At 42.0% G+C, this 15,097-nt stretch overlaps 1 protein-coding gene across 8 annotated transcripts in view; it reads right to left on the bottom strand.

Moving 5' to 3' along the window:
- FGF14 (fibroblast growth factor 14) overlaps positions 1 to 15,097 on the bottom strand; it is a 693,770-nt gene that overhangs the window by 188,457 nt on the left and 490,216 nt on the right. The window contains exon 1 of one of the 8 annotated variants that reach the window (XM_055245296.2): positions 11,573 to 11,843. The exons of the other annotated variants lie outside the window; for them this stretch is intronic. Coding sequence (XP_055101271.1) covers positions 11,573 to 11,765 — 193 coding nt within the window. The 5' untranslated portion in view covers positions 11,766 to 11,843. Of the gene's footprint in view, positions 1 to 11,572; positions 11,844 to 15,097 lie in introns of those variants that run through there. 8 annotated transcript variants of the gene reach the window in all.

The following is a 15,097-nucleotide window of genomic DNA, read 5'->3' as shown; positions in this document are numbered from 1 at the left end:
TTGCCAAGTCAATCCTAAGCCAAAAGAACAAAGCTGGAGGCATCACGCTACCTCACTTCAAACTATACTACAAGGCTACAGTAACCAAAACAGCATGGTACTGGTACCAAAACAGAGATATAGACCAATGGAACAGAACAGAGCCCTCAGAAATAATGCCACATATCTACAACTATCTGATCTTTGACAAACCTGACAAAAACAAGAAATGGGGAAAGGATTCCCTATTTAATAAAGGGTGCTGGGAAAACTGGCTAGCCATATGTAGAAAGCTGAAACTGGATCCCTTCCTTACACCTTATACAAAAATTAATTCAAGATAAATTAAAGACTTAAACGTTAGACCTAAAACCATAAAAACCCTAGAAGAAAACCTAGGCAATACCATTCAGGACACAGGCATGGGCAAGGACTTCATGTCTAAAACACCAAAAGCAATGGCAACAAAAGCCAAAATTGACAAATGGGATCTAATGAAACCAAATAGCTTCTGCACAGCAAAAGAAACTACCATCAGAGTGAACAGGCAACCTACAGAATGGGAGAAAATTTTTGCAACCTACTCATCTGACAAAGGACTAATATCCAGAATCTACAATGAACTCAAACAAATTTACAAGAAAAAAACAAACAACCCCATCAACAAGTGGGTGAAGGATATGAACAGACACTTCTCAAAAGAAGGCATTTATGCAGCCAAAAAACACATGAAAAAATGCTCATCATCACTGGCCATCAGAGAAATGCAAATCAAAACCACAATGAGATACCATCTCACACCAGTTAGAAAGGCGATCATTAAAAAGTCAGGAAAAAACAGGTGCTGGAGAGAATGTGGAGAAATAGGAACACTTTTACACTGTTGGTGGGACAGTAAACTAGTTCAACCATTGTGGAAGACAGTATGGCGATTCCTCAGGGATCTAGAACTAGAAATACCATTTGACCCAGCCATCCCATTACTGGGTATATATCCAAAGGATTATAAATCATGCTGCTGTAAAGACACACGCACACGTATGTTCATTGCGGCACTATTCACAATAGCAAAGACTTAGAACGAACCCAAATGTCCATCAATGATAGACTGGATTAAGACAATGTGGCACATATACACCATAGAATACTATGCAGCCATAAATAATGATGAGTTCATGTCCTTCGTAGGGACATGGATGAAGCTGGAAACCATCATTCTCAGCAAACTATCACAAGGACAAAAAAACCAAACACCGCATGTTCTCACTCATAGGTGGGAATTGAACGATGAGAACACATGGACACAGGAAGGGGAACATCACACACCAGGGCCTGTTGTGGGGTGGGGGGACGGGGGAGGGATAGCATTAGGAGATATACCTAATGTTAAATGACGAGTTAATGGGTGCAGCACACCAACATGGCACATGTATACATATGTAACAAACCTGCACGTTGTGCACATGTACCCTAAAACTTAAAGTATAAAAAATAGGCCGGGCGCGGTGGCTCACGCTTGTAATCCCAGCACTTTGGGAGGCCGAGGCGGGCGGATCACGAGGTCAGGAGATCGAGACCACGGTGAAACCCCGTCTCTACTAAAAATACAAAAAATTAGCCGGGCGCGGTGGCGGGCGCCTGTAGTCCCAGCTACTCGGAGAGGCTGAGGCAGGAGAATGGCGTGAACCCGGGAGGCGGAGCTTGCAGTGAGCCGAGATCGCGCCACTGCACTCTAGCCTGGGCGATAGAGCGAGACTCCGTCTCAAAAAAAAAAAAAAAAAAAAAAAAAATAAATAAATAAATAAATAAATAAAATAAAAAGTAAATCAGACCAAAAAAAATTATAATTATCCAATTATAGCCATTGCTATGTGTTCATTTATCTCAATTGTATTCTATGCTTCTGCTGCATGTATGTCCTTACAAATGTGGTATGTTTCATTCACTCACCAAATACTTCTGAAGTGTTAGTTGTATGCCAGGCACAGGTGAGACAATGACTTTGAAGTGGCCCTTCCCTATGGTGATGCTGTATGGGTTCCTATCAATCCCAATATCAAAAACCATAAAATCATAGGGAGAAACATACATTCCACGAAATAAATTACAAAATATAATTTTATGAAAGGAGACATTTTTCTGAATGACAAAGTAGTACCTATCATAAAATGGTGTAGACACTGTGTCTGGATTTCTACACATGCCTACTGGTATCCTGTCACCCCAGTAAACAGCAAATGGTGACATTTTCATGTGATCTGAGTTTCTTAAATTGAATGTTGGACCATTATAGACAAAAACTACTAAATTAGTTGTTTTCTAATGCAAACACTGTAACTGGCTTTAAATTGCATTGACGTCTCTGAAATGGTCTCTTAGAGACTTGGATTCGTGTGTGTGTGTGTGTGTGTGTGTGTGTGTGTTTTAGTTGTTGGGTGCTAAAACAATATTTGAAATATTATATAACATTTGTATTATCTAAATATCATAGTCCTCTGGCTAAAGTTTCTCACCATTTGGGGAGACATTGATATAAATTATATCTAGGAAAAATATAGAATTCCAGAACTAAGTGGATAAATCATATTTAGAAAACTTTCCTTTTCAATTTCTACCATTTAAAAAAATTTAAATAAATACAATTTAGAAGACATAACTTTACACCAAAGAGAAGGGAGGTTCTTGTTGAGTTTGAAAATAACTTGTTCTCACAGTAACATCATAGAGAATGGAATTACTAACAAAAATCACAAGTTTGGGGCTAAATGTAAAAGTATTCAAACTCAAAATGTAAAGTGAAGCCTATAATTGATTATGGTAACTTTGGGACAGAAGGTTTTGTGTATCTGAAATCTTGTTAGGAAAGGTCACAGGATTTCTTCACCTGACAGTTGGCCATAGATTATTAATATATGTAAACTCAACTCAATCTATGGACACAACTAAACCCAAAGCAAACCATCTTCTTTATGTTCAATTACATTATACTTAATCTGTTACACTATTTTACACTTCACTTATTGAACTACTGAGGTATTAAACATTTTCAGAAACCTATAGCAAATATGGACTATGAAATCATAACAATTAAGCCACAGGAGGAAAATGCATAAACAATGAACGCCTTTTTTGTCTCTAACATTATTTCATTGACCAATCTGGTAATATTCTCATAAGATTCCCTGCTGAGAAACTGCATTTATAGTATGTCCCTTGTTAAAAACAAAACAGCAAAACTCAACATTTTAATTTAGAAGACCATAATTTGATCTAACCTTAATACAACAAATAATAAAATTATAATTATCAAAAAGTTAGCAACAGGTATTAATATGTAGTAAGACTCCAATGGGTATGGCCTTAGAAAACCAACACCAAAGAGAAAATATCTTCCAAAAAATAAAAAATGCTTTGAAGAAAAATGTTCCCTTGTTTTAGTTTAGCCTAAACAGCCAAAATAAACAAGCATGTGGTCTTTGTATGAGCACATGGTAATGACACTAAAACAGTAGCAGACAAAAACAGTGGTTTTTTGATGACTGTTTGCTGTGGATTATTTTCTGAGAGGGTAGACACTTGTTTCCTTATATAGCACCTTGTAGGAAGGAAGGACACTTTTCTTAGAATAACTGATGGATTTCACTATCACATTGGAGCAAAGCAGTTTTATTTCTATAGGTGTACATACATTTCTGCTTTTTATATTATGCATTAGCTTGAAAACACATTTTAAGTACCTCACTTTCCATTCCTTATACATACTGTAATTTATTTTAGTTAAAATGTTAGTAAGAAGCCCAGGCGCCTGCTGATTAAGCATACATGGCACCTAATACCATAGCTCTCATGATCACAGCCCCAAAAAAGTAAATCTCAAGAAACTGCATTAGCAGCCATGCCAAAGATTTAGAAGGATTATTATCCTGTGAACAATTATGGTTCTTGTTTGATTGAAAAATTCATAATAAAAACATAACACTTTTGGGGATTCAATGTTCACTATACATCATTGTAGTCAGTGGCTACTTTAGTTTTCATTTTTGTTAAGATTCCAAATAATAAAACTATGTGCAAACTGTTGATTTCCTTGTAAATTCCCCTTTCTTTGGCTAAATCAATATATGTAAATATCAAAGGCCTTTTCTGCATCTATTGAGATAATCATGTGGTTTTTGTCTTTGGTTCTGTTTATATGCTGGATTACATTTATTGATTTGCATATGTTGAACCAGCCTTGCATCCCAGGGATGAAGCCCACTTGATCATGGTGGATAAGCTTTTTGATGTGCTGCTGGATTCGGTTTGCCAGTATTTTATTGAGGATTTTTGCATCAATGTTCATCAAGGATATTGGTCTGAAATTCTCTTTTTTGGTTATGTCTCTGCCAGGCTTTGGTATCAGGACGTTGCTGGCTTCGTAAAATGTGTTAGGGAGGATTCCCTCTTTTTCTATCGATTGGAATAGTTTCAGAAGGAATGGTACCAGTTCCTCCTTGTACCTCTGGTAGAATTCAGCTGTGAATCCATCAGGTCCTGGACTCTTTTTGGTTGGTAAGCTATTGATTATTGCCACAATTTCAGAACCTGTTATTGGTCTATTCAGAGATTCAACTTCTTCCTGGTTTAGTCTTGGGAGGGTGTATTTGTCGAGGAATTTATCCATTTCTTCCAGATTTTCTAGTTTATTTGCATAGAGGTGTTTGTAGTATTCTCTGATGGTAGATTGTACTTCTGCGGGATCGGTGGTGATATCCCCTTTTTCGTTTTTTATTGCATCTATTTGATTCTTCTCTCTTTTCTTCTTTATTAGTCTTGCTAGCGGTCCATCAATTTTGTTGATCTTTTCAAAAAACCAGCTCCTGGATTCATTAATTTTTTGAAGGGTTTCTTGTGTCTCTATTTCCTTCAGTTCTGCTCTGATTTTAGTTATTTCTAGCCTTCTGCTAGCTTTTGAATGTGTTTGCTCTTGCTTTTCTAGTTCTTTTAATTGTGATGTTAGGGTGTCAATTTTGGATCTTTCCTGCTTTCTCTTGTGGGCATTTAGTGCTATAAATTTCCCTCTACACACTGCTTTGAACGTGTCCCAGAGATTCTGGTATGTTGTGTCTTTGTTCTCGTTGGTTTCAAAGAACATCTTTATTTCTGCCTTCATTTCATTATGTACCCAATAGTCATTCAGGAGCAGGTTGTTCAGTTTCCATGTAGTTGAGCGGTTTTGACTGAGTTTCTTAATCCTGAGTTCTAGTTTGATTGCACTGTGGTCTGAGAGACAGTTTGTTAAAATCTCTGTTCTTTTACATTTGCTGAGAAGAGCTTTACTTCCAACTATGTGGTCAATTTTGGAATAGGTGTGGTGTGGTGCTGAAAAAAATGTATATTCTGTTGATTTGGGGTGGAGAGTTCTGTAGATGTCTATTAGGTCCACTTTATGTAGAGCTGAGTTCAATTCCTGGATATCCTTGTTAACTTTCTGTCTCGTTGATCTGTCTAATGCTGACAGTGGGGTGTTAAAATCTCCCATTATTATTGTGTGGGAGTTTAAGTCCCTTCAACAACCCTTCATGCTAAAAACTCTCAATAAATTAGGTATTGATGGGACGTATCTCAAAATAATAAGAGCTATCTACAACAAACCCACAGCCAATATCATACTGAATGGGCAAAAACTGGAAGCATTCCCTCTGAAAACTGGCACAAGACAGGGATGCCCTCTCTCACCGCTCCTATTCAACATAGTGCTGGAAGTTCTGGCCAGAGCAATCAGGCAGGAGAAGGAAATAAAGGGTATTCAATTAGGAAAAGAGGAAGTCAAATTGTCCCTGTTCGCAGATGACATGATTGTATATCTAGAAAACCCCATTGTCTCAGCCCAAAATCTCCTTAAGCTGATTAGCAACTTCAGCAAAGTCTCAGGATACAAAATTAATGTACAAAAATCACAAGCATTCTTGTACACCAATAACAGACAAACAGAGAGCCAAATCATGAGTGAACTCCCATTCACAATTGCTTCAAAGAGAATCAAATACCTAGGAATCCAACTTACAAGGGATGTGAAGGACCTCTTCAAGGAGAACTACAAACCACTGCTCAATGAAATAAAAGAGGATACAAACAAATGGAAGAACATTCCATGCTCATGGGTTGGAAGAATCAATATCGTGAAAATGGCCATACTGCCCAAGGTAATTTATAGATTCAATGCCATCCCCATCAAGCTACCAATGACTTTCTTCACAGAATTGGAAAAAACTACTTTAAAGTTCATATGGAACCAAAAAAGAGGCCGCATCGCCAAGTCAATCCTAAGCCAAAAGAACAAAGCTGGAGGCATCACGCTACCTGACTTTAAACTATACTACAAGGCTACAGTAACCAAAACAGAATGGTACTGGTACCACAACAGAGACATAGATCAATGGAACAGAACAGAGCCCTCAGAAATGATGCCGCATAGCTACAACTATCTGATCTTTGACAAACCTGACAAAAACAAGAAATGGGGAAAGGATTCCCTATTTAATAAATGGTGCTGGGAAAACTGGCTAGCCATATGTAGAAAGCTGCAACTGGATCCCTTCCTTACACCTTATACAAAAATTAATTCAAGATGGATTAAAGACTTATATGTTAGACCTAAAACCATTAAAATCCTACAAGAAAACCTAGGCAATACCATTCAGGACATAGGCGTGGGCAAGGACTTCATGTCTAAAACACCAAAAGCAATGGCAACAAAAGCCAAAATCGACAAATGGGATCTCATTAAACTAAAGATCTTCTGCACAGCAAAAGAAACTATCATCAGAGTGAACAGGCAACCTACACAATGGGAGAAAATTTTTGCAACCTACTCATCTGACAAAGGGCTAATATCCAGAATCTACAATGAACTCAAACAAATTTACAAGAAAAAAACAAACAACCCCATCAAAAAGTGGGCAGAGGACATGAACAGACACTTCTCAAAAGAAGACATTTATGCAGCCAAAAAACACATGAAGAAATGCTCCTCATCACTGGCCATCAGAGAAATGCAAATCAAAACCACAGTGAGATACCATCTCACACCAGTTAGAATGGCCATCATTAAAAAATCAGGAAACAACAGGTGCTGGAGAGGATGTGGAGAAATAGGAACACTTTTACACTGTTGGTGGGACTGTAAACTAGTTCAACCATTGTGGAAGTCAGTGTGGCGATTCCTCAGGGATCTAGAACTAGAAATACCATTTGACCCAGCCATCCCATTACTGGGTATATACTCAAAGGACTATAAATCATGCTGCTATAAAGACACATGCACACGTATGTTTATTGAGGCACTATTCACAATAGCAAAGAGTTGGAACCAACCCAAATGTCCAACAACGATAGACTGGATTAAGAAAATGTGGCACATATACACCATGGAATACTATGCAGCCATAAAAAATGATGAGTTCATGTCCTTTGTAGGGACATGGATGAGACTGGAAAACATCATTCTCAGTAAACTATCCCAAGGACAAAAAACCAAACACCGCATGTTCTCACTCATAGGTGGGAATTGAACAATGAGAACTCATGGACACAGGAAGGGGAACATCACGCTCCAGGGACTGTTGTGGGGTGGGGGGAGGGGGGAGGGACAGCATTAGGAGATACACCTAATGCTAAATGACGAGTTAATGGGTGCAGGAAATCAACATGGCACATGGATACATATGTAACAAACCTGCACATTGTGCACATGTACCCTAAAACCCTAAAGAATAATAAAAAAATATATATATGTAAATATCTATGTTCATATATTAGTGAAGCCTTAAAGTGAGGTTGTTTATATTCTTGCATTCTTATAAATAACCCACAAATATGCAATCCCTCTAATTCTCTTTAAAAAAGATATAATTATATTTATTTAGGGAAAGTAAAAAAGGTATAAAATTTGAAAAGTATTTTTATGTCTAAAATTATCTAGTTAGATCACTCTGGTTCAAGGATACTTTCTTTTTTAGCTTGGGCCTACTGACCTTCCTTATTTCACACCAATCCAAGGGCAATGAGGAGAACCTAGTGTATGGCAAACACTCTAACAAGATTTGAGAGCCTATGAAGATGCAGAAAACACAGACTTTGCTTCTTACCAACAATCAGCTGAATATGTATACTTAATTCATTATTATCAGGTATAAACAACAACAGTCACGTATGAAATGCCACAGGAGAATTATTTTTAATTGTATCCAAGGAGGGAAGGCTTCTCAGAGGAGATGGCATTTTCTCTCAGCTTTTCAAAATGAGAATAATTTCATAATTTCAACAGGTGAATGTAGAGGTGGGGAGAAGGTGCTAGCAAAGCACAAACAAAAGGATAAGGATTTGAAAGCATATGACTAATCTGTGGGGTGTGTGGCATTGTATTGTGTTTGAAATCTGTGGAGGTCGGTGGAGGGTAGATGGAGCTGAATCTGGAAAGGTGGGCTGCAGTCATACTGCCTACCACACCATTAATAGCCATCTTACAAATTTCTGTCCTTCCTAAGAGCAAGTCAACTGGTATAAACATCACTCTTCTATACGGGTAGGGGTGATGGAGATAGGAAAGAATGTGGGTGTAGGGCTCCAACTGAATAATATTTACATTAAATAAATTACTACTTAATAAAGGATTTTTTAAAACCCTACATTTAAAAAATGTGTATTACCCTTCCCCAAAACACAAAATGTGGAGCTATTCTTTATTCTGTTTTCAAGCATATCACACTATATTCTACTTGACAACGTGCTTAAAATTTCTATGCCTCTTTTTCTTCTCCCAATGGGACAAGATTTTTTCCACCTCAAGGTCTCTGCACACACATTGCTTTTTCCACCTGCTCTTAAAATCTCTGCATCCTTCTTACCTGTCATCTCTCAACCTGTGGATCCCAGTGTTGCCCACCCTGACTACTTTATCTAATTAAATCCCTCTCCCCACCCCTCTCTCCCCCATAATTCTTTATCCCTGCTCTCTTCATGCTTTATAGGACTTTGAATTTTATTATTTCTTATCAATTTGTTCCTTTCCATAGGCAATGACTCTCTACCCCATGTTTGTGAGCTCCATGATGGCAGGAACTTCAACTCTTCTATTCACTGCTGTATATATATAATACCTGCTACAGAGCCTAACAGATTGTAAAGATTCAATAATTGTTATATTAGTTATTTTCTGCTATAAAGACATATAAAACCATCAGACTTAAATGTTGTATCTTTAATAAATATGATTTTTTAAAATTTTCTGAGGGCAATTCTCTATGTAAAGAGTGTGTAAGAAGAAGGTAAATATGCTTGAAAATATGTCCTAAAATAAGACTTAATTAAATAAATGAATAATTATGTTGTTATACATAACAATATAAAAGCATACTATTATATGTTGATATATAATTTACATAACAGTCTTAATATTTGTTTTGCTTAAAATTAGTCATACTCATAAATTAATCCTTTTCTGATACTCGAGAGATATATCTGTATTTTTCTCCTCTGAAGAATATATATACTTTTATATAAGAAATGTAAGAAGAATAAAAAATTCTCATAAAATTTCTTTATATCTTCTCTTCTATTTTCCTGTCCAAAGTAAGATAGAAAAGTGACCTCAAATATATTTTTCTTACAGAACATTGAAGATTGCTTATCATTTCAAAATCAGGAATACCAACAGAGCAGTCAGGGTTGAAAATGGAGAAATGGACCATTAGAAAACTCAGATAGCTTTCTATACTGGCAAAAAAGTAAACCCCCAACTTAAAATTCATTAAGTGTAAAACAAATCCTCCTTCGCCACCCAATATGGCACAAAACATTTATTGTTCATATTTATAAAATAATCTACTGGCTATATTCTTAAGAGATACACACAAGTTTTAATCATTGTTTATATTAAAATAAGCTTATTTAGTAGATAGTATGTTAATTTACTTTATGTAGACAGCCAATTTGGAGCTGTATGTGGTGAAAACTGTATTCTAAAAGATAGTCTGTTTGATGACATAAGAGCATAAGCACAATTTAAGTCATAGTAGATTGATCCTCTGTCTATCAGCAGTGATTAAGGCAGTCGAGTTGGTCTCATTACACAAAGGTGGGCTGAATAAGGCTCTAGGCTAATGTGGAAAATTAAAATTCATTTTTTCCTTAATGGCTCCTACACTGGTCTGAAAATAAGATTGATCTCAAATTCTCCAACAAGAAGTTCCTATTTTACTTATATAATTTTATTTCTCTAACAGAACTTCCACTCTGATTTTCTTCCTATCTTTGCCTTTGAAGCTTGACAGTAAGAGCAAGTAATCTCCAATTTCTTAAATGTGACAACAAGCAATTGTCCTTTTAAAATATTTAGCATTAGCCTTAAAAAAAAAAAAAGCATCAAAACTTTTGGTCAATTTGCAAATGTAAGGACACGCACTCACTCTCTGAGAAACACATGTATAGCTTATGCTTCTATCCTCCATCTTTGGAACAACAGGGCATTTAAAACAAATACAGCTGGGAGCCGACAACGTAATGTGCTGGGCAAACATATACTCCCATTAACGTAAATATATTCTTCAATGTTTCCTACCAACCCCACTTAGTTATGAAAAGCCAGCAATGCCCATTTCCCCCACAGAACACACCACATGCTCTCAAAACAACCAGCCTTAGCAACTGGACGCAGAGACAGGCAGAGAGAGAGACAAAAGCGCCTGGTTCCTGAATAGGGTGCCTTCTCAGACCCCGGCATTTCAAAGGCAGCGAAAGGAGGTCATCCTAGGTACTAGTTTCTCAAAGAAATACCTGTAGTAAGGTAACTATTCTAGTCACCTTTATATAGTAACGGCTTGTGTCTCAGGCAATTCGCCAGTTTTTCAATTAAAACTGACACATATTAGGGATTTTTACTTCTGCCCCCCTGCTCCCCGCAATTCGGATTCCTTCTTTAGACTCCCTGAGCCTCTGTCCCCATCCCAGGATTTGACTGAAGGGCTGCAGAGCCCAGGGCTGTGCGCTAAGCAGCCTTCTGCTGAACCTCAGCGGACTGGACCATAGTTCACACACCCTCCACTCCTTCTACAGCAGCTCCCGCTGGGGGCACCGCCAGGATCCTCACACTTGGCCAAGGTCTGGGAACCCGGGAGGTTTCTAGGAGACCCCAGGGACCAAGTGAGGCCAGGCCCACCCCATGGAAACCCCCACCAGCTCAGATCAGACTGCGAGCGGTGGCTCGACCCCGGGTGTGGCAGGAAGGAGTGCCCCGCGTTCCAGAGCCAGTCCCTGTCCTCCCGGGAAACCGAGACTCAGGGGGAACAGAGCTCAGCCTGCAGGGACGCGGAGGGCAGGAGCCGCCGGCGAGGAGCAGCCAACTTGCGATTTCTGGCGGCTGCACTTCTCGGCGGCTACAGGTTGCCCGACAGCGGACTCCAGGGTCCCCGCGACGGCACCCGGAGTGCTCAGAAGGGAGGCCGGAGCCGGGGTGGGCCGGGAAAACCGAGGGATGGAAGGAGCCTGGAGAAGCTCCGTTTAGGCGGGGAGGGGGCGATCTGGGGCGCATCTCCCGACCATGACCCCAACAGACCTTGGCGCCGCAACCTGCGCTTCTTGAGGCCGAAGATGCGCACTTTGGAGAAGATATCCACCAGGTTGCCGTTGCAGAGCCCGCGGTTCTTGCTGGGGCTGCTCCGCCTCCTGCTGGCAGACGGCCGGTCCCAGTGCTGCTCCCGCGCCTGCCGCTTCTGGCGGATCAAGCCGCTAGCGATGGCCGCGGCCATGGTGGCCCCGGGAACGGGTCCGGGGAGGGAGCGCGCGGGAGGACGCCGAGCGGGGGCACCGGAGAGGAAGGCGGCGGCGCAGACTGTGGCTCGCCCTCGGGGCAGAGGAAGGGGCGCCAGGCGGGACTGGGGAGAGGGGAAAGGGCGCTCAGTCCTGACTGGGACCCATCGCCCTCTCCGCGGGGCGCGGGGCCAGGCGCGCAGATGCGCCCAGGGCGCAGCCGGACGATCCCGGGAAGCCGGAGGTCGTGGCTGCCGCCGCCGCCGCCGCCGCCGCTTGGCCACGTCCAAGTGGAGAGCGGGACCGCGGCTGCGGGCGCTGCCTGTCACCGCTCCTCGCCGGAACCCTGGCGGGGGTCGCCACCGCCACTCGCGCTGCCTTCTCGCCCTGCCCGGCTCCCGGGCGGGAGGTAGAGCCGGCCGGCGGCTTCCCGGGCGCCGGCAGGAGGGCGGGTCCCGGCAGGGTCTCTGCGCGTCCGTCGGTCCGGGTCGCGCTGGGCAGGACTCAGCGCCGGGCTCCAGCTGCCCCCGGGCCGGTGCCGCCGCCGGCGCCGCCCGCTCTCGGCTTCTGCCGGTGATTGTCAAGTGCTTTGGAAATCAGCATCTGGAGAGACCAATCTTCTCCCCTGAGATCTCTAATGAAACGCTCCGTTCCCACCCCACTGCACCCCCTCCACCTGTGGTCCCCCTCCTGATGTACCTCTTCAGAAAGAAACAAAACGTATAGATAATAATGACTTAAAAATAATAAGCAAGCAAGCTAAGATGGATTGCAGGGGTGGGGTGCTAAGAGGCCGAGCCAAAGCAGGTGGAATTGAAGGAACATCGGGGCGCTTTTTCTTAGATGCAACTCGCTGGTTCCCGAGGCTTCCGCGGCTTGGTTGGGGCTTCTGGGTCTTAACGTGGTTCCCGGTGCACTGAAACTCTCAGCAGCGGTTGAAGGGCGAGGTGGTTTCCGCCCTCCCTGCTAATCCCTCCAGCACCAACGCCCCCCCCCTCGCCACCCCCAACCCCGGGGTGGAGGGAGGAGGGAGGCGCCTCCACTCCTCACCTAGTCCACCCAAACTTGCAGGACCCTCCCTTCTGCTGCAGGAAGGGTAGGTGTGTCATTTTGAAAGGCTACACGGAGCAAAAAGGAGGGAAGGGAAGGAGAGAAGGTGTGATTATGCCAGATAGAAAGACCCCACTCCCAAATATGTTCCCCAGCCCTGGGAGGAGGAGAAGACAGCCGCAGTAGCTGCTACAGAACAGCAGCTGGGTAGGATAAACGCCCAGGAGAATATTGAAGAAGTCAGGGCAGAAATATAAGGGGCAGAGGAGGGTGTCACACTATTCCAGGGACAGTGAAAAGCAGCCAGACAGGACACTCCAATTGGAGCTGTCATCTTCTGGTGTCCCTGGGCAGAGAAGCTCTGTCAGGGAGCAAAGCCATCTGAACTGTGTCTGAAATTCAAATACAACAGCCGGCGTCTCCTCCCCTTGATTTTCTGTCTGTGTCCCGACAGCGGTTCCCTCTTGGATAACTGAAAACGTGAAGGTCCAAGAGAAAGGGCGGCAGTGGAGGGCACCCGAAAAAAACAAAAAGCCGGGGGGAGGTTGGGAGAGAAACACTTCATGCTCGGATGAACACAGTTCCGTGGTTTCTAGGATACACCAGAGTGGCAGAACCAAGTGCAGCTCTGGCTCCAGGCTTCTTACTTTTCTCCCCTTCCCTTTACACTGCTTTGCCTATCAGCTCAGGCAGCTAAAGAAAAAGAAATGCTCAAACTAGACTTCTGGAAATTCAGTGTGAAGCAAGGGGGAGAGAAGACTCACTTGGTAATCAAGAGACTTGCAACAGCCTTCTTCACCAGTGACTGCTTTAGAGCTGGAAAGAGGGCAGGCACACTACGCAGGCAGCCCTGGGAGCAGTTCTCAACCAAAACACACTTTCTCTTTGTCTCAGGAATAGGCAGTAAAGTACTCGCCACCAGGCAACTGGGGGGAAGTGCAGCAGATTACAGGGAGGCTGGGCACCTTCTGCTCTAAGCAACTTATCCACAGCTTCTCCATGGAAGCAGCCACTGCTGGGCTGCTCTTTGTTACCTTCACTCCACATATACCGACAAGTCTCCTTTTGGGAAGGAAATGCAACCTAATGAGAGTGTGTAGATTTAGAACTAAGGCAGGCATCATTGGCTTTAGGATGGTGTTTGTCATATATTAAAAAGTGTACTTCTGGAAGTTTATTTTCTACACTTTGCTATGTTACATCTACAAATTCTACAGTTATTAAAAGGAATATGCCAGAGTTGTTTTTCTAGAAACCTGCAATCCCTAGTCACTGATAAAATAGCAAAAGTGAGAAAAAGGGGCATGCTAATTATTTTGCTCTGCCTTTCCCTATTTTCTGTTTCATATGTCTCTTTTCTTCCATTTTTTTGTGAGTGTGCATTTATGTTGTGTTGCTGTAGTACTGCTTAAAAAGGGAAAGATGTCTATAGAGAGGTGAAAATAACTAAATGGCTATTGAGTGTGTCTGTTGTTTTAATTCACTGAAATGAGTCCCACTGAACATTAAGAGTCACTACTCTTGGTTTCTATTATTGAAGAAAGGCCATTTGTACATTTCAGAAGTTCTAGATTTGAATTTGCAAGTGACTGTAAGATTGAAGCATTCAGGTTTATTATCAAAGGCTTCTGGCAGTGAGTGTTTCAAAAAAGGAAAATGTTAAGAATAGTGACCTCTTAAATCTAGTATGACTTCCCCAACACACCTAGTTTATTTTTAAAGATTCTTTAAGCCTTTTGATGTATGTGCCAACTATATTAATTTGAAAAGAGTGACATTAAGCTTCTTGTTCTTATAGCTGTGCCTATATTTTTGCAGGCATTTTCTTATGCTGCAGTCTTTCCCCCAAATCCTTGGACTGCGGGGTCAGGTGGTCAGTTTTTGGCCCTCTCAGAGCCCTTCCTTCGTTGTTCAGCAGCCTCGGACCAGCCTGACATTCAGCACCGCGGACAGGGATCCCGCCCCAGCCATACCTCTCCCAGCAGAAGCAAGTTCGCTGATTGAGAAAAGCACTGACTGTGAGGGTCTCTGACACTTTCCTCCGCTAAAAGCAGTTTCTCACTTTTTTCCCTCAAGGTGGGAAGGAAATTAATCTTCACAGCTTCTACCAACATTAATAACACCTTGGAGCACAAAGCCTTTCAGCTTTTCCATAACCGAGAGATACTCTTTCTTTCTCGAGCGTTCCGACCCCTGGCGCAGCGCCTGGAACAGCGGACTCCGGAGTCTCCGGGCATCTATTCTGGCTGTGAATTTCAGGAGCCTCAAGAGGTCATTTCTC

This window comes from Symphalangus syndactylus, chromosome 15, assembly GCF_028878055.3.
Source record: "Symphalangus syndactylus isolate Jambi chromosome 15, NHGRI_mSymSyn1-v2.1_pri, whole genome shotgun sequence".
Lineage (NCBI taxonomy): Eukaryota > Metazoa > Chordata > Mammalia > Primates > Hylobatidae > Symphalangus > Symphalangus syndactylus.
The sequence above is the reverse complement of the archived record's forward strand: the minus strand, read 5'-3'. Positions and strand labels throughout refer to the sequence as shown.